At 34.8% G+C, this 24,557-nt stretch overlaps 1 protein-coding gene across 2 annotated transcripts in view; it reads right to left on the minus strand.

Moving 5' to 3' along the window:
- The window catches only part of LOC135206747 (A disintegrin and metalloproteinase with thrombospondin motifs adt-2-like), a 315,467-nt gene that overhangs the window by 283,895 nt on the left and 7,015 nt on the right, over nt 1-24,557 (minus strand). For both annotated transcript variants that reach the window (XM_064238233.1, XM_064238243.1), the window contains exons 2-4: nt 20,428-20,809; nt 20,032-20,095; nt 17,835-18,133 (exon numbers count right to left, since the gene is read on the minus strand). In XM_064238233.1, coding sequence (XP_064094303.1) covers nt 17,835-18,133; nt 20,032-20,095; nt 20,428-20,643 — 579 coding nt within the window. In that variant the 5' untranslated portion in view covers nt 20,644-20,809. The remainder of the gene's footprint in view (nt 1-17,834; nt 18,134-20,031; nt 20,096-20,427; nt 20,810-24,557) is intronic.

A 24,557-nucleotide genomic window follows, 5' to 3' on the forward strand; every position in this document is an offset into this window, starting at 1 on the left:
TCCCAGAGTTATTTGTTATTTACTCAAGTCGTGTCATTCGGAGAATGATTCTATCATCGTGATTATTATGATTTTTGTCTCGGTTCGTTTACTGACCGTTCGTTTAACCAATAAATTCAATGTCATCAGTGATACTAACTCCTATCCGTTACTCAAAGTCTTTTAAATAATTATTATTATTATTATTATTATTATTATTATTATTATTATTATTATTATTATTATTTCACTGTTCTTGTATTATCATTATATAAAATAATAATAATAATAACAACTACAATACGACCCCTGCCTGACATTGACCTCGCTTATGGAATGATACCATAACGAAAGACGACCCCTGCTTGACCTGGACCTGAGGAACGATCTTTCCATACACCAGTATTCTGATAATAACAGTATACTGATAATACCAGTTTTTGACTGATAAATCCTGTTCTAAATAAAATGCCACTTTCAGCATTATTCCCAATATGAACATTGGCCAATTATTGCGAAGTATCGCTGAGCCAGAAAAGCGAGTAATAAGAAAAATTGAAAACATAATATAAAACATTAATTCGCTGAACTATGCCATTTTATTCAACAGAATTTGTTTAAAAGAGGGTCTTCTTCCAAAAATAATAATAATAATAATAATAATAATAATAATAATAATAATAATAATAATAATAATAATAATAATAATAATAATTACAATTATTATTATTATTATTATTATTATTATTATTATTATTATTATTAACAACAATTCGCGAAGGTCGTCCAAATAATAAATTCAGTATTACTAATAATAACTAATTTTCTAATTGTACCACTTATTCTTATCAATATATCATAAGCAAAGTTCTTAAACAAGTCATGACAAATAATCATAATCCTTGTTTCCAACGAATGTTCTGGGGCTATCAGTAAATTCCTTTTGTTCCTTAAAAAGTTGGTTCTATTAGCAAGAAATATTCCAATGAGAGAGACACTAAGACCATATATAATAACAGCATGGGAGAGTAATGACCTCTCCGTCTTCTATTCAGCTTTGTCGTAGGAAGTAAAAGTGTTAGGCTTACGTTCGAAAGTAATTGTATTAATAAATGCTAGTCTCTCTCTCTCTCTCTCTCTCTCTCTCTCTCTTTGTGCCTTTGTCGTCTCTTCAGTTTTTCCGTTGAAAGTATGTGTTAAGCTTATATTCGAAGGTAAATTATATTAATAAATGATAGTTTCTCTCTCTCTCTCTCTCTCTCTCTCTCTCTCTCTCTCTCTCTCTCGTGTGTGTGTGCCTTCCTTTTTTAAATGTGGCATTCACTGGATGACTAATTAGGAATCCCACTTGACAGCCACTGCAATAAATAAGAATTTCAAAAAGCAATCTAGGAAAAGCGCACAATACATATCCAGGAAAAACAATTCAAACTCCCCGTTTCTGAAATACAAACAAACGCCGTAAAGCAACACGATGACTCAAGAACCTCAAAGCAATGGAAAGACGATTTCTATGTTGGCCATAAAAAGGAGGACCAGAGAGAGAGCGAGAGAGAGAGAGAGAGCGAAAGAGAGAGAGAGAAGGGGAACCTGACTTGAATGTTTGCTATAAAATAACAAAGGAAAGTAGGAAGACATTATGAACAGGGAGACGGGAGAGAAACCTGACTTCTAAAAATGGAATGAAAAGATGAAGGAAAGTAAAAAAAAAAGTGAGAGAAGAGAGAGAGAGAGAGAGAGAGAGAGAGAGAGAGCTTAAAATGAAAAAGAAGGAAATTGGTGACATTCAAAATTTTCAATCAAGTACGAAAACACACTAACAACAGAAAAATAAAGACGCAAACGCTCGCATATCATTCTCAGTATCAGTATAATCCAAAATAAATGTTTCTTACAAAACATAAATGTCGAATTTCTTCAAATTACCTAAGATTTGCCTTTAGTTAAAAATATAGAGATAAAACTGGCAAAAATATTTTATGACGTTGAAACAATTAAATCACGGCTGTGCGTTCCATAATTATTTTTATTTTTTTATTTTTCATAGCTTATTTTTCTCATGGTGTTCAGGTTTGGGTTAACACACACACACCCTCACTCAACACAAACACACCACAACACACACAACACACACAACACACACACAACACACCACAAAAGCCATTATAGATATATATATATATATATATATATACACACTATATCCGTGTGTATGTTTTACAAAACACGACCACACACACACATACACACACATATATATATTATATATATATATATATATAGATATATATATATATATATATATATATATATATTTACACACTATATACGTGTGTATGTTACACACCACCACACCACTCCAATATATATATATATATATATAAATATATATATATATATATATATAAAATATATGCCGTATTTGCCGGGCGTATAAGACATACCCCTATTTTACAAGGATATTTTGTGGCAAAAAAAAAAATCAGTACGTTTCATCATACATTTATTGAAAGATATTTTAAAGTGATTTTGTCCGGAAAAACATATGAATCTGTGCATGAAATACAATACTATGGGAATAGTGGAATAAAATATGCACTCTGTATGAAATTTACCATAAATAAACAACGGGCGGCGCTATGATTTTGTTTACATCCACTCTTCGCAATGGCTGACAAGCTAACTGCCGACGTATTGTAAGCAATTTTTCGTAAGGTTTGATATCAGACTGATAATTCGGCTTGTTTTCAATATTTTATCATTAGTAACACAATCTACAGTAATAATTAGCTTGTTTTTCTTTTTTAATTATTTGCAACAATGTTCATGCCTACCCAGTATACTCGCTGTAGGAAAGGCGTAGCCGAGCCTACGGCGGTTTTTCGATACATTTAAAAATAAAAGTACGTCTAAATTTACGCCGGCAAATACGATATAATATATATATATAAATAATATATTATTATATAATATATATTAATATATATAGATATAACAAAAAAAAATATGATATATAATTACAATTAATAATATTAATTTATATATATAGAATATATAGATTATATAGAATAGATAGATATGTAAACGTAATCATATTCCGGACAAAAAAAAAAACTACTTGTAATTACATTAATCCTCAAAATAATGAAAAAAGTTACAAAAAATCCTTTTTTTGAAACGTTTCTTTTTGCAAATCCATGCCTCACAGATCCTAATAATATATATATATATATATAGATATATAGATAATAGATAGTAAAACGTAATCAGATTCCGGACAAAAAAAAAAACTCTTGTAAATTTACATTAATCCTAAATAATGAAAAGTTACAAAAATCCTTTTTTGAAAAACGTTTCTTTTTGCAAATCCATCCTCTTACAGATCCTCATTAATATATAAATATATATATAATAAATAATATATATAGTATATTTATATATATATATAAATATATATATGTATTGTATGTAATTGTATGTATGTATTATATATATATATATCATATATATATTATATATATATATATATCTTATTATACTATTTAATAATAACAATAATAGCATAAGAAAAATCATTCTAAGGGTATATCTCGTCATCTTTCACTTCCCATTACTTCTCGTCGATTGAAGGGAACTAAGTTCAACATTCACATTTGCGCAACATATACCGTACTTGTTTTGTTGTCATTCCGTCAAAGCAAAACAATATAAAATAAATATACGACACTTCTTTTGCATAAATGAAACCCGGTAATCCATATGAAGCTTATTTAACACATAAACACATAATATATATATATATATATATATATATATATATATATATATATATATATATATATATAACGTATGCATGCATGCAAGTATGTATGTATGTATGTGTAACTGCACATGAAAGAAATCATCATAATTCATGCGAATGCTTACTAGTCTATTCACTTCATGTATTATGTGTGTGTGTGCATGTATGTATAAGTATATATGTACACACTATATACATATATATATATATATATATATATATACATATAAAAGTGCATATATATGTACGTATGTATACATATATAATTGTATATTGTATGCACAAACAAACACAGACAACTCTAAGTATTCGTTAATTTGCACACAAAACTTCTCATAAACATTTAAATAGTCACTCGAAACATTCCATTCACCAAATAATAAACGAAAAGACGTCTGTGCAAATCTCCATTATCGCCCCTAAAGGTTCGTCACGCATTATTGATGGCGGAAGGAAAAATAAGCCTTTGCATGGGTTGGCATAGTAACGGGAGTCAATATTTTGCAATTGCTATGGCCTCGATTACCGTCGCGTAGCGCGTAATAAGAGCGGGCCACTGCAGTGTATAAAGGATAAAATTATCAAAAACTTTGTATATGTGTGTGTGTGTACATTACATACATACATACATACGTACATGCAAACATACACACACACATATGCGTGTGTATATTACATAAATACATAGTACACACACAAATATATATATATATATATATATATATATATATATATATATTTCTTTTATATGTTTGCTCGCTCATGTGCGCACATTCACACGCGCTATATATATATTATATATATATATATATATATATATATATTATATATATATATATATATCTAAATATTAAATAATAAATAAATATAATAAAATAAATATATAAATAATATATATATATATACATATACATAGTCACACACAAATAGATATAGAGATATAAATTATATACATATCTATATCTATATATATAATATATGATAAATATATATATATATACATATATATATATATACATATATTATATATACTATGTATGTATTTATGCGCGTGTGAATGTGCGCACGAGTAAGCGAACATATAAAAGAATGAAGGAGACGCACATCTCGTGAAGATATATTCTCCCACACCCATTTCCCCTTACACACAGAGGTCATACACCAGAGAAGTCTTGCAATTATACTCAGTACGACTCTTTAGGGCGTGACTTAACGTACGTTGCCACATTAAGTCCTGAAAAATGAGGAAAGCAGAAGTATAACCACGAAAAGTCGTGTGGGATGAGTACTCAGACCATCCTCACGTTAGGTTTAGAAATATTCTTTATCACGGTTCTTTTAGGATGTCTGTGCTAAAATTATGAGATTTAAATCTGATGAAGAAATTCTGCAGTATTAATAAAAATGGCTATCAAGACGTGCCAAATCTCTAATTCCAAGATTAATTGACAAGTTTTGGCAAAAACACTAAATCATCGTATCCATTTACTTCACAGGCATTCATTAATGCAGTAAGGTGTACATTAAAATCTTCAGGGATTTTTGTGCAAGCAGTAGCTTTATTTAAATCATTACTGCATAATTATTAGCATAGCTACGACCCTATCTAAAAAGAAAAAAAAATGCTACAATCCCACGGCCGCCAATACGGAACGATGCACAGGGCGCAAAAAGAATTTTAAATATAAAAGAGTAGACTATGAAAGATAAAACCATTCGCCTGTTTGATTAGGATATCTTATTGCACTCTATTAGGATCCTCTCCTTAAGTTGGTTACAACCGAATCACAACTTCTAGAACGAGAGAAACGGGTGGTAGCCCTACTTACAAAAGACCTAACTTACGCATAAAGAGCTGTGATTACCTGCTACATCTGGTGACTTTTAGACAGAGTTTGAAGTACTACTGGGAATCGTCAACATTTGTAACATAATAAAATGGTGTAAATTTTATTCAATAACTATCGGTTAATAGAAATAAAAGGAAAAAATCGTTTAGCTAGACAATTTCCTAAATAATGAATTTTTACTGACAATTTTTGGCATGGAAATTTGTGTGACGTATATAGGCTGCAAAACACGAATGGCTTTGCATTTAAAGAAAACGGGTAGTAAGAATATAATAGAAAATGATCAGTCCTCACAAGGCATTCAAGGGGAACTTAAATACAGAGGCATAGCCCACCGAATACGATTAACCACTTTTCTAGATAAGCAAACAGCCATAAGTTTTATCTTGCAATAATTCCTTCAATACTTTAGCCTTGACATTAAGAATTTCGCGCTCGTGCGCACGCGCTGTTTAAGGATCTCAGACCCGCCCACACTATAACATTACTACGGAATTACAAACAGCCTATCACCATAATATTTTGGCTTGAACCCACTATTAAATAATTTAATATCTAGGTACAGAGACACAATTGTAAAGAATAAGTAATGCGGAGTTAGACATTCTCAATGGCGCCGGTACTTGTGAAAAATTGACTTGTACATAACCAGGATATAAAAAAAACGAAAATAACCTTCACCTTCGGAGAATAATAAATAATGACTGGGCAATAACCATCAATCAACCTTCGGGAAAGGCTCTCTCTCTCTCTCTCTCTCTCTCTCTCTCTCTCTCTCTCTTCTAAGCTTAGGAATGAAGGGCCCGTGTTCGAACCTCGAAAAGGAGGAGAGGTACAGATGGGCGCATTCACCGCCATCTTGAATTCAAAATGCGCCCATGTTGACTGAAGCAGTGAAAGCGATAAGAGATACAACTGAATTTGAGTATTTATTGCTCCATCAAGGTGTTTATCAAGGAGAAGACCTCGACGAGATAATTCTTACTCCACATCCTACTGAATTGAAACCAACAATTATATTCTCTCTCTCTCTCTGTGTGTGTGTGTGTGTGTGTGTGTGTGTGTGTGTGTGTGTGTGTGTGTAGTATCTCTTTTTATTCATAGAGCTGGCGTGGAAAAGAGCCATATTATATATATGACTAACGAAATTTGTTGGTAGCAACAGGGTTGGCACACCACCTTAATCCTGATCAAAACAATATACACCTAAGTATGTATGACACACACACACACACACATACACACACACACACACATATATATATATATTATATATTATATATATATTTAATATATATTCACATATATATAGATATATATATATATATATGATAATATATATATATCTATATCTCATACTATCATACTATAATGGGCGTAATGTCTGTCTGTCTGTCTGTCTGTCATTCAATCACGGCCAAACGGCTGGTCAGATGGACATGAAACTTGGCAGTTATGGTGGGAACCCCTAAGATGGTTTGTAATGGGGTTTCATCATCCTAACCCCCTCCTTTGTAGGGGGTGGGGTGAGAAGGGATTCCCTGAAACGGAGCTGTTTTCTGGCCGTGAAACGAGTCTGGTTAATCCCGTAGACTTAGTTACTTTAACTTTGGTTTTTTCATACATAATTTCGTACAACTTCACGGGAGAAAGTCGCGAATATTTCAGCTCGGACAAAGAAACGAATCAATCAAGATCCCTGTTCCGTTAAATGAAAGTCACCGACAAGAGAGAGAGAGAGAGAGAGAGAGAGAGAGAGAGAGAGAGAGAGAGAGAGAGAGAGAGAGAGAGCCATTTAACGACATTAATGCACTACAATTTTATAATTTTATCTTGCTATCGAAAAATGAGAGAGAGAAAGAGAGAGGAGATAATTTGTGATTTGAGAGCTAAGTAATCCGATAATCCCATCACCGTCTTCGTTACTTGACTTACATTGAGAGAGAGAGTCATTAAAAGAGGGTAAACAATAATGAATACGAACTCTTTACGTTCATTGATCGTCCCTTCACTTACTTTGAGAGGAGAGAGATAGAGAGCAGAGAGAGAGACGACAATGAATAACGAATTTCCGGTCGCGTTCAGTGATCGTCCCTTGAATTACAATACGAGAGAGAGAGTGAGAGAGAGAGAGAGAGAGACTATTCGTGTAATCGCCCTTATTTTAATATTGCTGAACAAATAGTACATATAAATTTTTCACTTCTGCACCCGTATTTTATCACCCATCGTAGATGGTTAAGTTTGCTAGTATATATAATAAGCGTCTTGGGATAAGGGAGGTAGTTCTACGGCTTTTTCAATCCTGGTGGTCGCATGCCCATTCACTCATCCTCAACCCGGAAGTGACTAATTATTCTCACATTTTCCCCTTTTTTCTTGAAAGAAAAATCATAAAGTAATGGGAAACTGACATGACACAGGCAGAAAATCAGACCAGTATTGCCCTGCCATGTTTAGATAATTCTGTCCGATTATAATCACAATTATATGCTGTACTCATTGTACCTAAACAGACTATTTTGACACTGCAGAGTTCTATGGAAGGATATAAAACAATTAATGAATACTTATGGAAATAATAATAATAATAATAAAATAATAATAATAATAATAATAATAATAATAATAATAATAATAATAAACGTGACGTTGATTGACAAAATCAAGAAGAAAGTATCACTCATTGATGACCCAATACTATTGGACACAAAATTAGATGAGAAAGAAAGAGAAAAAATTGTCAAGTACCAAGACCTGAAAATAGAAATGAGAAGAATATGGGATGTGCCAGTGGAAACTGTATCCATAATCAGAGGGACACTGGGCACGATCCCAAGATCCTTGACAAGGAACCTGGTAAAACTACATGCTGAAGTAGCTCCAGGACCCATGCAGAAGGGGGTGCTACTGGAAACCGCGCACATAGTGAAAAAAGTGATGGCCTCCTAAGAAGGCAGGATGCAACCCTGAACTCCACACTATAAAAAACACCCAGTCCAATAGGACGACCGTGATAAACAAAAATAAATAATTCAAAATAAAATTCATCACTAACAACAAATGCAGTTCAGTCAACGAACACATTGTTAATGACGAAAATAAACAATAAATGCATAAACTGAAAATCGATAAAGTTATTCTATAATAATTTTTTTTATGCAGTTTTTCACACCCTTAGTAAAACAATAACACACGTTCTATATTATTATTATAGTAAAACAATTAATTAGATTATTATTATTATTTATTATTATTATTAATTTTTATTATTATTATTATATATATATGTGGGGGGGGGGTTCTATCACAGTCCAAAACCAATTGCGACTGGGTGTATGGTATTTATAGTGTGGGTTCCGGGTTGCATCCTGCCTCCTTAAGAGTCCATCACTTTTCTTACTATGTGTGCCGTTTCTAGGATCACACACTTCTGCATGAGTCCTCAAGCTGCTTCAGCCTCTAGTTTTTCTAGATTCCTTTTCAGGGATCTTGGGATCGTGCCTAGTGTTCCTATGATTATGGATAAAATTTCCACTGGCATATCCCATATCCTTCTTATTTCTATTTTCAGGTCTTGATACTTATCCATTTTTTCCCTCTCTTTCTCTTCAACTCTGGTGTCCCATGGTATTGCGACATCAATGAGTGATACTTTCTTCTTGATTTTGTCAATCAACGTCACGTCTGGTCTATTTGCACGTATCACCCTATCTGTTCTGATACCATAGTCCCAGAGGATCTTTGCCTGATCGTTTTCTATCACTCCTACAGGTTGGTGCTCGTACCACTTATTACTGCAAGGTAGCTGATGTTTCTTGCACATGCTCCAGTGGAGGGCTTTTGCCACTGAATCATGCTTCTTTTTGAACTGGTTCTGTGCAAGTGCCGGACATTCGCTTGCTATGGGGTTTATGGTTTCATTTTTCATATTGCACTTCCTACATATGGGAGAGATGTTATTTCCATCTATCGTTCTTTAAACATATCTGGTTCTTAGGGCCTGATCTTGTGCCGCTGTTATCATTCCTTCAGTTTCCTTCTTGAGCTCTCCCCTCTGTAGCCATTGCCACGTGTCATCGCTGGATTATTATTATTATTATTATTATTATTATTATTATTATTATTATTATTATTATTATTATTATTATTATTGGTTGCAGGTCCACAATAATATCGCATGTGAAGTATAAAGTCTTTAAGATATAATAAAAGCTTCGAACCTTGTACGAGGTTCATCTTCATCTTGACTGAAGATGAATCTAGTACAAGGTTCGAAAGCTACTTAACATGCGATATTATTGTGGACCTGCAACCATTGTCATCATTTTCGACACGGAAAATTGTGCCCACTATTATTATTATTATTATTATTATTTTATTTTTTTTATTATTTTTTTTTTAATGCTCTATCACAGTCCTCCAATTCGACTGGGTGGTATTTATAGTGTGGGGTTCCGGGTTGCATCCTGCCTCCTTAGGAGTCCATCACTTTTCTTACTCTGTGTGCCGTTTCTAGGATCACACTCTTCTGCATGAGTCCTGGAGCTACTTCAGCCTCTAGTTTTTCTAGATTCCTTTTCAGGGATCTTGGGATCGTGCCTAGTGCTCCTATGATTATTATTATTATTGTTATTATTATTATTATTATTATTCCGGAAGGAGACCCTCTCGTAGGCATGTTTTGTTAAAAATTACTGCTGCTTCAGCACTATTAATCTTGTAAAGAGTCTTCTCTATCTTTCTGATGACGGCTTTATCGTTGTTGCTTAGACTGGCGAGCAAACGCACCAATTTTGCCATGCCCTTTGGTGCGTTGCTCGCCAGTCTAAGCAACAAACAAGAAAGACGTCATCAGAAAGATAGAGAAGACTCTTTACAAGATTAATAGTGCTGAAGCAGCAGTTACTATTATTATTATTATTATTATTATTATTATTATTATTATTATTTGACTTAGTTACTTTGATTCACATTTCGTTATGGTAGTTACTATATTAGATTCACACCAACCTCTTGCATTTGATGTCTAGGCCCGTTCTTTACGACGCTCCTGATTGTCTGTTGATAAGACAATCACAGGGCTGGAAACTCTCAGTCTCTCGAGAGGGTTCACATAGGAAGGATGTATGTTCCACCTCTCTTGAGGGATACGTCTTTCAAACGTATCCCTCAAGAGAGGTGGAACATACATCTTGCCTATGCGAATTCTCTCGAGAGACTGAGAGTTTCCAGCCCTGTGATTGGCTTATCAACAGACAATCAGGAGCGTCGTAAAGAACGGGCCTAGACATCAAATGCACGATTGATGTGAATCTGTACTATAGTAAGTGTAATTCAGCCTCAAACGGAGTCTCATTTTCGCATTTACCTCAGTTGCCAATCAACTGCACGCAATGTTGACTGCAGTATAATCCTGATTTATGCCGAATGTCTCTCATTACCTGCGGGAGAATCTTTTTATAATGAGACGCCTGCTTATTAACGTTTAATGAGGAATAACATACGGCGGTCTCTATCGCCATCATCATGATTGTTAATAACTTAAGAAAAATATTAATAATGTTTTGGTTAGAGTTGCAGGATCAAATGCACTCGGCGCTTCAGCCGAGTTCCTCTTTCTATGTATTCTCTTTTCGTCTCACTTTCCTTAATAACTGCTTCGATGTTATGATAACCACTGTCACTAGCATTTGCTTTGGTTGCATTAGATTAGCTGATGTATTTCATGAAATAACAAAAACTTCAAACGAATTTTACATGGACAAATATGCAGTAAATATTATTGAATTAACTCCATGGGAAATACACTAGCAGTTAATACCAGATGAATGATTTATACGAATATATACTAAAAAGGTCTTTACATTTTACGAATAAAATGCTCGTACAACGGTGGAAGGATGAAAATAAGAATAGAGCACCGAACGACAGTTAAATGAACACAGCACATGCATTGAACGTTTTTAAATTTGTTAGTATCAATAATATTCTCTCTCTCTCTCTCTCTCTCTCTCTCTCTCTCTCTACACACACACACACACACACACATTATATATATATATATATATATATATATATATATATATATATATATATATACATAAATGAATAACGAGAAAATTAAAGACATAAATAACGGATGAATACCCAACGTTAAAAATAAGAACAGGTGAAAATAATCTAAGATAAAGTAACAGTCACAGGCATTTACACTACACCTCCTTCCAACCTAACCTAGGTAAAGTATAATTCAGTCTACCTTCTCATACGATTCTGCCTAAAAAAGGGGGAGGGGGGGGGGGGATTTGAAAGAAATTAATAATTAAAACAAAAAATAGAATAAAAACTATTCTCCTAGAAACGCTTCAATACCGGCAAGATTGGGACGTGACAAAAGAAGAAGAAAAAATGAGTATCATTGTTTTGAATTATGGAGAAACGAGTTGATATTGATCGCTCTACTTAGAGGCCACTCGTGCTCATGACCTTCGCAGAAAAGGCTACCGCAAGTGACCGCGCAATTTGTACATCGATGCGTTTGTTTTCGTCCTTACTGCAATTGTTGATCGTGTTCTTGTTAGGGATGGCGATATTATTCTGTTGTTTTTCCTTTGGGTTTTAGAGTTACCAGAGGTAGATAAGTGTTCATGCGATTTTGGAAAGGTATGAGATTGTATATGTATGGCTCCTGCCTGTAATAATAATATAATAATAATAATAATAAATGCATGGTTCCGATGTAATCATAATAATAATAATAATAATAATAATCATAATAATAATAAATCCGTTCCTATTTGTTTACCTTAATCATAATAATAATAATAATAATAATAATATAATAATAAAATAATAATAATAAGAGAATGCTCGCCGTATGAGTTACCTTCCCAGGAACCAATGAATAATAATAATAATAATAATAATAATAATAATAATAAAATAATAATAATATTAATAATAATAATAATAATTACTATTATTATTCAGGCTGTAAATATTCTCATATGGAGCATTAAAATGCCGCTAAGAGCTTGCTAAACATGGTTTCCGCTTATAATATGCTCAAAAGAGAAAAAGATAAGATGGTAGAATTGAAACAAAAAATCTATTAAACTTTACATGTGCGTGACTCTTCGTATGCTCGATAGCCAATAAAAGCATAAGAGCACTAGCAAAAATTCAGTGCGTCTATTGAAACCAAGAGCGTACGCTTCTGTGTATGTCTGACAGCCACTGATAAAAAGAATTTGAACAAAAGCACCCATTTCTGGTAAGCACAAGGAATCAATGAAACCTCTAAAATATGTCTACGTGTCTCAAGTGACTATCGCCTTGAAAGCACAAAACACAAATTCCAAATCCTTTTAATGCGACCCTACTAAGCTACTTTATCTTCGAAGTCCCTCGTTGGACGAATGGTTTTCGCGCTCGGTTACCAATCTGGTGGTCCCAAGTTCGATTCTCGGCTCGCCCAACGCGGAATCAGAGGAATTTATTTCTGGTGATAGAAATTCATTTCTCGATATAATGTGGTTCGGATCCCACAATAAACTGTAGGTCCCGTTGCTAGGTGACCAATTGGTTCCCAGCCACGTAAAAATATCTCATCCTTCGGGCCAGCCCTAGGAGAGCTGTTAATCAGCACAGTGGTCTGGTAAACTAAGATGTACTTAACTTTTTAAATTTATCTTCGATCTGTTATGATACAATTACCGAGGTCAGCGGTTGACGGTACTTGTGGAAATCCGTGAAAATATAATGAGTCAGTCTTACTACGATAATTGGTACAATGTTCTGAGGGGGGCTGAATGCAAAGGCATTTTCAGAAGTCACCTTATCCGAAGCGATGATCCTCCTAAGTATGGTTAAGTTAGTTAAGGTTTGGTCTGGTTAGATGAAGTTAAATTATTACATCTTTCTGCTACAATTTCATGCAAATTCCTTCCTTGTAATAAAGTCTGCACATCGAAAAAATCGCACTGAAGACACTATGAGATATTAAGGAAATATCAAGCAAAAGAATATGGCGAACGTGGCCTTGGAAAATGTCAATAGCACTAAAATTGAAGCATGAATAAATGATTGTTCTAGACGGAACTAGACGATGCTTTTGCATCGTATATCAAATCATTGCCTTCATAAAGAATTTATTCACTCCTACAATGACCACTTACTAGTAGAACCAGACCCCTTCATTTCAGTATTCTGCGTCATTGCAATCTAGTCATTATATCGACCGACCTTTAAATATATATATATATATATATATATATATATATACATATATATATATATATATAATATAACTATAATATATATATATATATATAGTATATATATATATATATATATATATATATATATATATATATATATATATATATATATAGCGTGAAGGTTCCAGGAGTCTAACTTTGTCTGTCTCCTTAATGTCTACTCTTCGGTACCATATTATTGGTCCTCCCATCCTCCACCCAATAAAAGACCCCCCCCCCACACCCAGAAAAAATCAACATGAATTATTCATCGATGTTATGACCCACATCATTCATCAACTACGGGAAGTTTTAGAAGTCCGATAATTCGGGGCCAGTGACCGATAAATGTCTACGCCATTGATAGCACCCGCCAGTACTCCTATGCTATTAAAGCAGGCGATACCTTTTTCATCTTGATATTAATACGAATGTTTTACCTGCGTTCATAACTTTAAATTTGCCAACGGTGGTATCATATCCTCGGCGGTAAAGAAAACTTTCGTTTATTACACTTCATTACCCCGCAAAAGCTTGCATTGTGCCCTTTAATTTGGACAGACCCGAATTTATGGTTGCGTGAAAATGGTAAGTTTATTTTTGCCTACCTCGTTTTGCAATGAAAAAATTTGAGACATCACAAATTAAGCTGTTTTCATTACCTTCTATTCAAGCCATCTTTAGCCGTATCTCTAATTAAAAATCAAAAGGCATTATTTCAAGAAACAAAATGAGAAAAAGGGAGGGAATAATGGATCGTCGATTTCAACTTGACGAGACACGAGCTGACAAGTGGCACAGTGACACCGTTCTCCCGTGGTTAACAATGCCACAATGGAAGGCTGATCACGCAGGTACGATCACCGTGAATCACTCACCAATGGCTGGATTGGATATGTGACATCTAGGGCCAAAGCAGAAACACTGGCCAAGGACGTGCATGAAATTTATGGGTAAGCACAACGAAGAAGGAACTGAATTTTACCAAGGGAAGAAAAGGGAACAAGAAACATTTCAATGACTAGAGCAGTGAAAATCAAATTTATTTACATTTAAAGGGACCATCTTCCTTCCTGTTCTGAACACAACTCTTAGGTGGAAGGGAGAATGTCAGTTCGAAGGCTAAATAAATATCATTTTCGTTCTTTGTGGGTTCTGCTGAATTTTTTTTACACGGACAATATGTATTTTTTTTAAGTAAATACAACTCTAAGATCGAGTAATATTGGTAACGCATAATACAGAAGGGGAAATGAAAACAAGTACGAACTCAAAAGAGAAGAGTTAGATAAAGAAGGGGTGAAATGAAATGGATAATAAGGCCATTGGCAAGAAGGAATTTTAAAGAAATTCATTTCGTGCAAACAACAAGGAACTGGATTTCACTGAGAGCAAAAAAAAAAAAAAAGTTAAGAAAAGTAAGCCTCAAGCACTAACGCTCGAAAAGTTATAATGAAACAACACGAAACAAATAGTGAAAGGGAAGGAAAAGTGAGGAAATTTCAAACTGAAATAGGCAAAGAATGAAATAGAAAACAAGAGTAACAAAAGCAAAATCGGAACGATACGCACGGATATAAGAGAACAGATAATGAAAAACACTGAAAATATTAGACGAGCAAAATTAAAACATGAAGAACGAAAGAGGGTCATGAAGAGATAAAGGCTCGAGATATAAGAATCTAAGAGTTCACAAGCTACAGCAGTGCAAACCCAACAGACGACATAGGATCCAAGGTTACCAATGCTAAAATGACGAGGTAATTATACATGACGGCCGAATGTAAATAAAGGAGGAACATTCATCATCATTACCGCCTTTACGTCAACTTCTCCGCTGCTTCCAATCCTTGAACAACTCCAACTGAATTTCAGTCTAATTAAGGTCTTTCCTACCATTTTTTTTTTTTTAAGATTTTCTGTGGTTTCCCGAACCTTCGTCCTGCAACTTCCTTATTAACATAATAATGAGCAACATTCAATATCCAGATTGATTGTGTTATGCTTAATTAGTACAAATAAATTGCGACTATAGTGATACAAATGTAGGAATTATGGATATAAGCAAACTTGAAAATAAAATGTCAAAAACATGTCGCTGTCAAGCACAAGAAACGAATATGTGCCAAAACACACACACACGCACACACACACACACGCACACACACACACACACACACACACACACACATATATATATATATATATATATATATATATATATATATATATATATATATATATATATATATATATATATAAGATCTTCGCACAGCAAAACAAGCTAGAAAAAGCCAACAAAAGAACCACAACCGGCGAAATGCAATCACTGCCGCAATTCGCGGATATGATCCATGGCGCGGCGCTATTATGAGGTTGCGAGTAAGGCGAGCTAATCACCGCGGGCAATCTAAACACGCGAGTGCGGAACGGAAAAGTTTTATTTGCATCGGAGTAGGTCGTCGTGCTGCTATTTTAACCTTGTACTTGTTTGCTGCATTGAGGAGGCTGGGAGGGTCCCTCGTAGGCCGAGTGATTTCGCGCTTGGCTACCATTCCGGTGGTCCGAAGTTCGATTCTCGGCTCAGCCAACGTGGAACCAGAGGAATTTGTTTCTGGTGATAGAAACTCATTTCTCGATATAATGTGGTTCGGAAATTGGTTCCTATCTACGTAAAAAATATCTAATCCTTCGGGCGAGCCCTAGGAAAGCTGCTAATCAGCTCAGTGGTCAGGTAAAAGTAAGATATACTTATTTTGAAGAGGGTCGAGGAGTAGAAGTTAAATATATCTTAATTCAACTAGACTACTGAGATGATTAACAGCTCTCCGAGGGCTGGCCCGAAGATTTAAATATTTTCACATGGCTAGGAACCAATTGGTCACCTAGCAACGGGACCTACAGCTTATTGTGGGATCCGAACCACATTATATCGAGAAATTAATTTCTATCGCCAGAAATAAATCCCTCTGATTCCGCGTTGGCCGAGCCGAGAATCGAACTTCGGACCACCGGACTGGTAGCCGAGCGCAAAAACCACTCGGCCAACGACGAAATAAGGAGTACGAAAGAGTAGGAGAGGAAATTTCATAGACTGCTTACTTGCTCAGTTGACCCAGCCCCCATGAAAAATAGCCAACACGCAATAATAAAAGAAATGAAAATATAATTCTAACAAGAAAAACTGTTTTTACTATAATACAGGTTTTAGATGTCAGCTTCACCGCAGTTTGATATGAAAAATAGACAACACATGGTAACAAAAGCAATAAAAATTTAATTCTAACAATAAAAACTTTTTTTACTATGATACAGGTTTTAGATGACAGTTTCACCGCAGTCTGATAAAATACAAACTGTACAAACTTTTCTTCTCAATCTGAAGGGTATCTGTACAAATTCTACGTTCCCCTCTATCCATATTTCAAATTCTTCATTTGCCCAGCCCTCCAAAATGTAGGCATTACGTAGGAAACTAACTAAATAGCTCCCTAAACCTTCCTCTTGACAAGCAATGACCAGCTGACTACCTTACACATGATTAGTATTCTTCGATTGTAAAAGTCATCAAACATTCTATTCGCTTTCAAAGTAACGATATGAAAAAAATCGGCAGACGCAGAAATAAACGGTTTTATGGACGTCCATTAATAATACAAAGAGGTTGATTAGACGTGGGAAGGGACACTGGACCATAATAAAAAATATCAGAGCATAAATACAAGTGATATTAAAAAAAGAGAAAGAGAATAGCATAAGTACAGATGATAAACTATGAAATCCCGAAACACTTACCTTGACAAATTCCAAACATGGAAGCAGAGTACATCAAACAAGAATAAACATAATAAACACAAGAATAAACACAATAAACCTACGACATCAAGTCGCAACGTAAGAACGTCTAAAGACTTCATAAAACGAAAGACATTGAACACTCACGAATCCCTTGCCGTCGCAGTTGGACAGAGCGGCCTGTGTCTCGGGATGCCCTTTGGCTGCGCCCACGTACACGCAGGAGGGCCTCACGACGCCCTTCTCCTTCGTGGAACCGTTGGTGTCCCGCACGACGATGACGAAGTCGGGAGATACTAAGGCGGTGTTCGGTCGGAGTTCGAACTCGAGCCTCTCCTCCTCGTCCTCCACGACCAAGTCCAGGAAACCCGGGCTTTCGGTCAAGGTGTCGGAGGACCTCTTCTCCCTTGGCCGGCTTCTGATGTTCACTAAGGAGTGGGGCGGGACTGAAGGAGAGAACACCTTGTAATATTTGCTAGTGATCTGCATTACTTCAAGTAACAATGCTAACTCGAGATTACAGTAATATAAATGTAAGATTTCTAAGACGAAGGAAAGAAAAATTCTACGGTGAATAGATCTGTAATATTAATAATAATTAGTTGGGAAAAACTCTCTATCGCGAGAGTATATATAATGTTCTAAGGGGTCCACAATCTTCAGCGACTCTTGTTTATTTTTAAAATCATCTCAGTACGTGCCTAATTGTTCATTTGGACTGAAGATAAACCCAGGGAAGGGTTCGAAAGCATTTTGAAAAGGATTTTAAAATTATGCACGAACTAGCAACAATTTTTTATTATTGTGGATCCCTTAGAACAAAATAATAACAATGATAATTATAATAATAATTGGCCTCTTGATTATTGTTTTTGTTTGTATGGTGTTTTTAGTTGCATGGAACCAGTGGTTATTCAGCAACGGGACCAACGGCTTTACGTGACTTCCGAACCACGTCGAGAGTGAACTTCTATCACCAGAAATACACATATCTAACACCCCAATAGAATACCCGAGAATCGAACTCGCGGCCAACTAGATAGCACACCAACACCATACCGACCACGCCACTGAGGCTCTACTAACTGAAGGTTACAGTAATATTAATGTAAGATTTCTAGGACGAAGGAAAGAAAAATTTATACAGTGAATAGATCTGTAATAATAATAATAATAATGATAGTTGGCCTCCTGAGCCCTGTATTATCATCAACATTATCAATAATATCACTCATAACAATAATGCTTTTAAAGAAGTTATTTTTACAAACATGAAAACTCTTCAACATATAAAAGAAAACTTCAGAGTGATCAATATTGTCATTTGATTTGATTTGATTTATGAAATGTCGGCAATGAGCACATTCAGTCACTCAGCGCTTTAGAGAGTGAACGGAGGGAGTCGGAGTGGTTGGACAGCACAACTGAAGAAAGGAAGGCAATACTGACATTAACATCCAGACATGGTAATAAAAAAAAAAACTAACAGCAAATCGACTGAAAAAATATATATACTACAACACAAAATCTCTCATGTGATGAATTTACTCAATTTTCGGTGCGATTCATCTTAATAACGATTTTCTTGTCTTTCACGAAAGGATCGTGACTTGCTCTGTTTTTGTTTGTTTATTCATTTATTTATTTATTTATTTATTTTTTTTTTTGCTTTGTGCTTTCTCATTTATGAAAAGATTTTTCGATAGCTTTGCCAATCATTTCAAGGTGAGAAATATTTTGCGCATTACATCCCTATTACTGTTTTCGTGAGTCCCATTACATCACGAACAAATCTGGCAATATTTTTCGCATACATAATTTTGTTGACGTTTCACCTTTCTACGCATAAATACATAGCAGTAAATATCGTACGAGGTTATTTTTCATCATTATCAATTTAGCACATTAAGTAAGCGTTTGGGGATCAAAGGCCACGGTCGAACAAAAATACAGACCGTCTTCAAAATATTAACCTAAACTCATTAGTTTTGAGCAGCAAATATTATAAGTTTTGGTGTTTTTTTTTATTATTAATGTTGACATTTACAGTCAGTTACAAAAACAGTCTACCATTAGGTCTTCTGAGTGGCAATACATTACCGAAGGAGAATGAGAAGTTTGATGCTTGCTAATTTGAGCTGCAAGCAAAGTAAAAAAACATATTGACACAAACGACCTTTAGCTTAGACGATTCAAAAAATCATATATACTCAACCGGCCTTTAGCTTAGATTTCAAAAAGCTTATACAGTATATACAAACGGCCTTTTGTTTACACGATTTACAAGCGGCTTTTTGCTTGGATGATTATAAAAAAGGAGGATGCTATCGATCACGACACTTACCTTCTTTGTCGCCGAAGAGAAACTCCAAATCTTCTTTTTCTAGTCTGATGGTCGCATCTGGGGCCTGTCGCAAAAGAAAAAAAAAAAGAAAAAAAAACGTAAACAATGACAAAGAAGTACTGTACACAAATTTCTCATAAGTTAAAAGTAATCCCTCTCCATATTCTAGTTTATTAAATAAAATATCGGGGACTGAAACGAGAATGAAAATGCTATTTAATTAATGAATCGTGACAAACTTTACAAACGCTAGCATTGCCTATTGACCGAAAAATTAAGCAAATTAGTGAAAAACCAAGGAAATTAACAGAAAACTCCTTTAACAACAAAATGAAATATTAAGCAAGAAAATAATCAACGAAATATTCAGTAACATAAACGTCACGAGACCCTCACCTTGAAGGCCGCAGCTCCACTGATGAAAATACTTAGCAACAGGAAGAGATTCAGGTACTTGAGGCCTTCGAGCGCCGTCTCCTCCCACTGGATATCAAATTTTCCTTCGGTTCTCTTCTCACTTTTTCTCCTCGCCGTCACGTTCCGCCTCTTTCTCCTGACAGATCTTGGAGACAGAGTCACCCCTATATTGTGAATGTCTTTGATTAAACTCATGGCTGGCTACAAACAGTATGTTTTTGTTAGACTGCAGACTTCTCCGGTATTGTGTTTACCATTAGGCACTTGTTTGAACACAGGCTGATTTCGTGAGTCAGGCTTCGCAGGTACATGGAGTGATCATCGGTTACCTCATTCAGGACGTCAAGACATCGCCGTTTCCCTAAAAAAGAAAGAAAATTTGGACTTTTGAGTGAATGAAAAAATGAGTCGCTATCTTACAGATTTGAGGATTTCAGCTTTTGGTTCATCGACAGTTTCGAAACACATGCGTTTTTCGCACTGAAGAGACAAAGTGTCGCGAAACTACATGAAAACATAATTTAATTGTCTTACATGTGGGTTTACTATGACGAGTCACTTAAGGAATCGGGACCAAGAAATGACAGTATAAACGATATAAAATCGCCTGCCGCTCGTCAAAGAATTATTAATGGTATTTCAACTGAAAATCAAGTCAGTGAATCATGAACATATTAACACTATTTGTGATGTCTGGAATCCTGATGTTTCTTTCATTCACTCGGAAATATAACGGGACTGAAACTCTGACCTCGAAACAGGTTATCTCGTCATCAGAAGCGATCTTATTTCACGGTGGAGACGATTATAGTTCTTTCGAATCTTCAGCGTCAAGTACGAGGTGCCTCTTCAGAGATTGCCTTTCCCATCATTTGGATGGACTCACAGTCGCTCTAGACCACAGGAACTTTTCTTGCGGCTTCAAATAAGAACCATCACGAGTCGCGGCATTGTATCCTTCCCATTATTTTAATTATTACATTACCAGCTATTATCAGTAGCTGCATTCTTTAGTACTTCCATTATTTCAAATATAATATCAGCCATTACCAATAGTGGTGTCTATCCTCCCCTTATCTTAAAACAATACCAGCCAATACCAATAAGGGAATTTTATCCTCCTTTTATCTTTGATTTAATACCAGCCATTACCAATAAAGGAATCTATCCTCCTCCTTTCTTTAATACATACCAGCCATTACCAATAAGCGAATTCTATCCTCTTATCTTTGATACATCATCAGCCATTACCAGTAAGGGAATTCTATCCTCTTATCTTTAACACAATACCAGCCATTACCAACAGCGTTATTATATCCTTCCCTTGTCTTAAATACACTTCCTCGTTGGACGAGTGGGTTACGTGCTCGCCTACCGACTCGGTAGTCCAAGTTTGATTCCCCGCTCTGCCAACGAGAAATCAGAGTAATTTATTCCTGGCGATAGAAATTCATTTCTCAAAATAATGTGATTTGGATCCCACAATACACTGAACGTCCCGTTGCTAGGTAACCAATTAGTTCCTAGCCACGAAAAAATATCTAATCCTTCGGGGCAGCCTAGGAGAGCTCTTAATCAGCTCAGTGGTCAGGTTAAACTAAGGTATACTTAACTTTTGTTTTAAATAAAAAATCAGCGATTACTATTAGTGATACTGTCCGTCCCATATCATTATCAAAACATAAAACACTAGCCATTACCGGCAGAGGTATTCTATCCACCCCCATACCTTAATTACAACATAAGATATGACAGTGGCGTGAGGAGATTCACATCAAACTCGCCCAGATACACATCTCATGACAGGAGCTCCACGCGACAGTTATTTCCTGGAGAGACAGAGGGTGATGTCCGATCAAACACTATAGAATGACGAATGACACCAACACGGATTTAACAAACCGGGAAACGGAGGCTTATTTTCTTATCTGATAAATAACAATATGAATGATTTGAACACGTTAACAACAAAAATCACGGATTTATTATTTAATGAAACAAAACTGATTTTGAAATAACACGAACTTGACATAGACAAAATTGGATTTTTTTTCTACTATATAAAACAAAAGGCATACTAATGGCAACAACAATGACTGAATAAACGAAATCGACAACCTTATTATAATATCTAAAAAGAAATTCTTATGATATCAACGCGGACTTTATAATGGACAAAAATGTTATTCGGTAAACAAATATATTTTAATAAAGAGGAGTGGATTAAACAAGGCAATGTGATGAATTTCAGATGTTCCTCGGCAAATTTTTAAACTGCAAACACAATTAAAATCAAAACTAATTAAATAACAAAAAAAAAACATAAATTTCAATAAACGGGAAAAAAATCAAAATTTTACTGGTAAAAAAAAACCATATTAAGTGTGCATGGCGTTTAAAAAAAAATGGATTCTCACACTCGACAAACATGCGTACACATGTACAGTGAATTCTTGGTTTCTCTACATTGCCCTTGGACAGGTGGAGCAAGAAATCGATGCTATGGTGTGGGAGTACGAAGTCAAAGAAAGAAACTGTCCTGCTACTCACGGCGATTGCAATCGATAACTGACTGTTGCTAAAAGCTCTCCCCTTTTGTGGTCCCATTCATTTTTCTTACCTCAACACCAGCAGCATTATAAACACACACACAACTATATATATAATATATATATATATATATATTAATATATATATAGTATATTATATATATATATATATATGATATATGTATGTGTGTTTATATATATATATATATATATATATATATAGTATGTGTGTTGTATTTATATAAGATATATAAGATGTATGTGTTGGTATTTTATATTATATAGATTATTTATATTATATATTATATATAATATAATATATATCTATTAGATAATTATATTATAGTATATACATACACATAAATAAAGGCAAATGTCACGTTCCTTATTTTGTATTTTCGTGATTCAGTTATACATGCATAATAACAATATATATACACATATGTATGTGTGTGTGTATTATTTGTGAATCCACGGGACAACAATTACAGTATGAATCTGGTAAGAGCCTCTGTCATTCCTATTAAAGGAAACGACTTAATTTTTAAATATACACATCTCATAAATGCACCAACTAAAATCATTCACGCTCGGACACTAACTCTTTAGATTTTCAGGCTCTATTTTGACCTAATACCACTATCGCCTTGCTCCTAAGTCTTATTGTAATGTATTCTATCCTTCCCTTGTCTTAAATACAATACCGTCCATTGCCAGTAGCGATATCCTATCATTCACTACCAACCGTTGTTAATGCCACCACGGCACCAAATATGAACAATGAGTATGCAGTATTTTAATAAACTACAGAAAACAATTAAAACGAAACATTATTGTCATTAAAATGAATACTCATACACTGCAAAATCTTTAAATAAGCAAAAATGAAAATAAGAAAATATTAAAAGACACCCCCACAGATTTTTCACTTTAGGTTCGAGATGCAAATGATATACTACTGTATATTCTGAATCCCACGGAACTAATTCGTGTCCAAAAATACAATTAGAAATACGATGAAATATATTGAAAAAAGATGAGAGAGAGAGAGAGAGAAGAGAGAGAGAGAGAGAGAGAGAGAGAGAGAGAGAGAGAGAGCATAATCACGAAAGTTGAACATCGACGATACCCTTACATAAATAATACGCCAGAAGAAGAACAAACATCGTCTTCTTCGTATATATCTCATCCTTACAATAACAGGAATAAAAAATTTAATACATAAACTCTTGAATCGAAAACGTACAATTGCATGTAATTCAATGGTGTATAATACATATATAGTATCCATTTAGCAAGCGACTGAGTCAAGGAATGAAACCTTTCACTCGTGAGAGATGGACATAAATAATCGAGCTCTTCTGCTCTGTCTAGATCACGTGTCTACGTCCCAAGTCGATACTGAGTTCGTCGTCGTCGTGTGCATTATGAATCCCAGGCCAAGAAACTCGAAATTTCAAAAGGCCTCGACATTTTGCCCAAAACCGGAGAGACATTTCGATCCAGTTTTGCATCATCGGCTGTAACATCTTATTAGTGAAGATAAATGTCAACACAGAT

Source organism: Macrobrachium nipponense, chromosome 11 (assembly GCF_015104395.2).
Source record: "Macrobrachium nipponense isolate FS-2020 chromosome 11, ASM1510439v2, whole genome shotgun sequence".
In the NCBI taxonomy this organism is placed as follows: Eukaryota; Metazoa; Arthropoda; class Malacostraca; order Decapoda; family Palaemonidae; genus Macrobrachium; species Macrobrachium nipponense.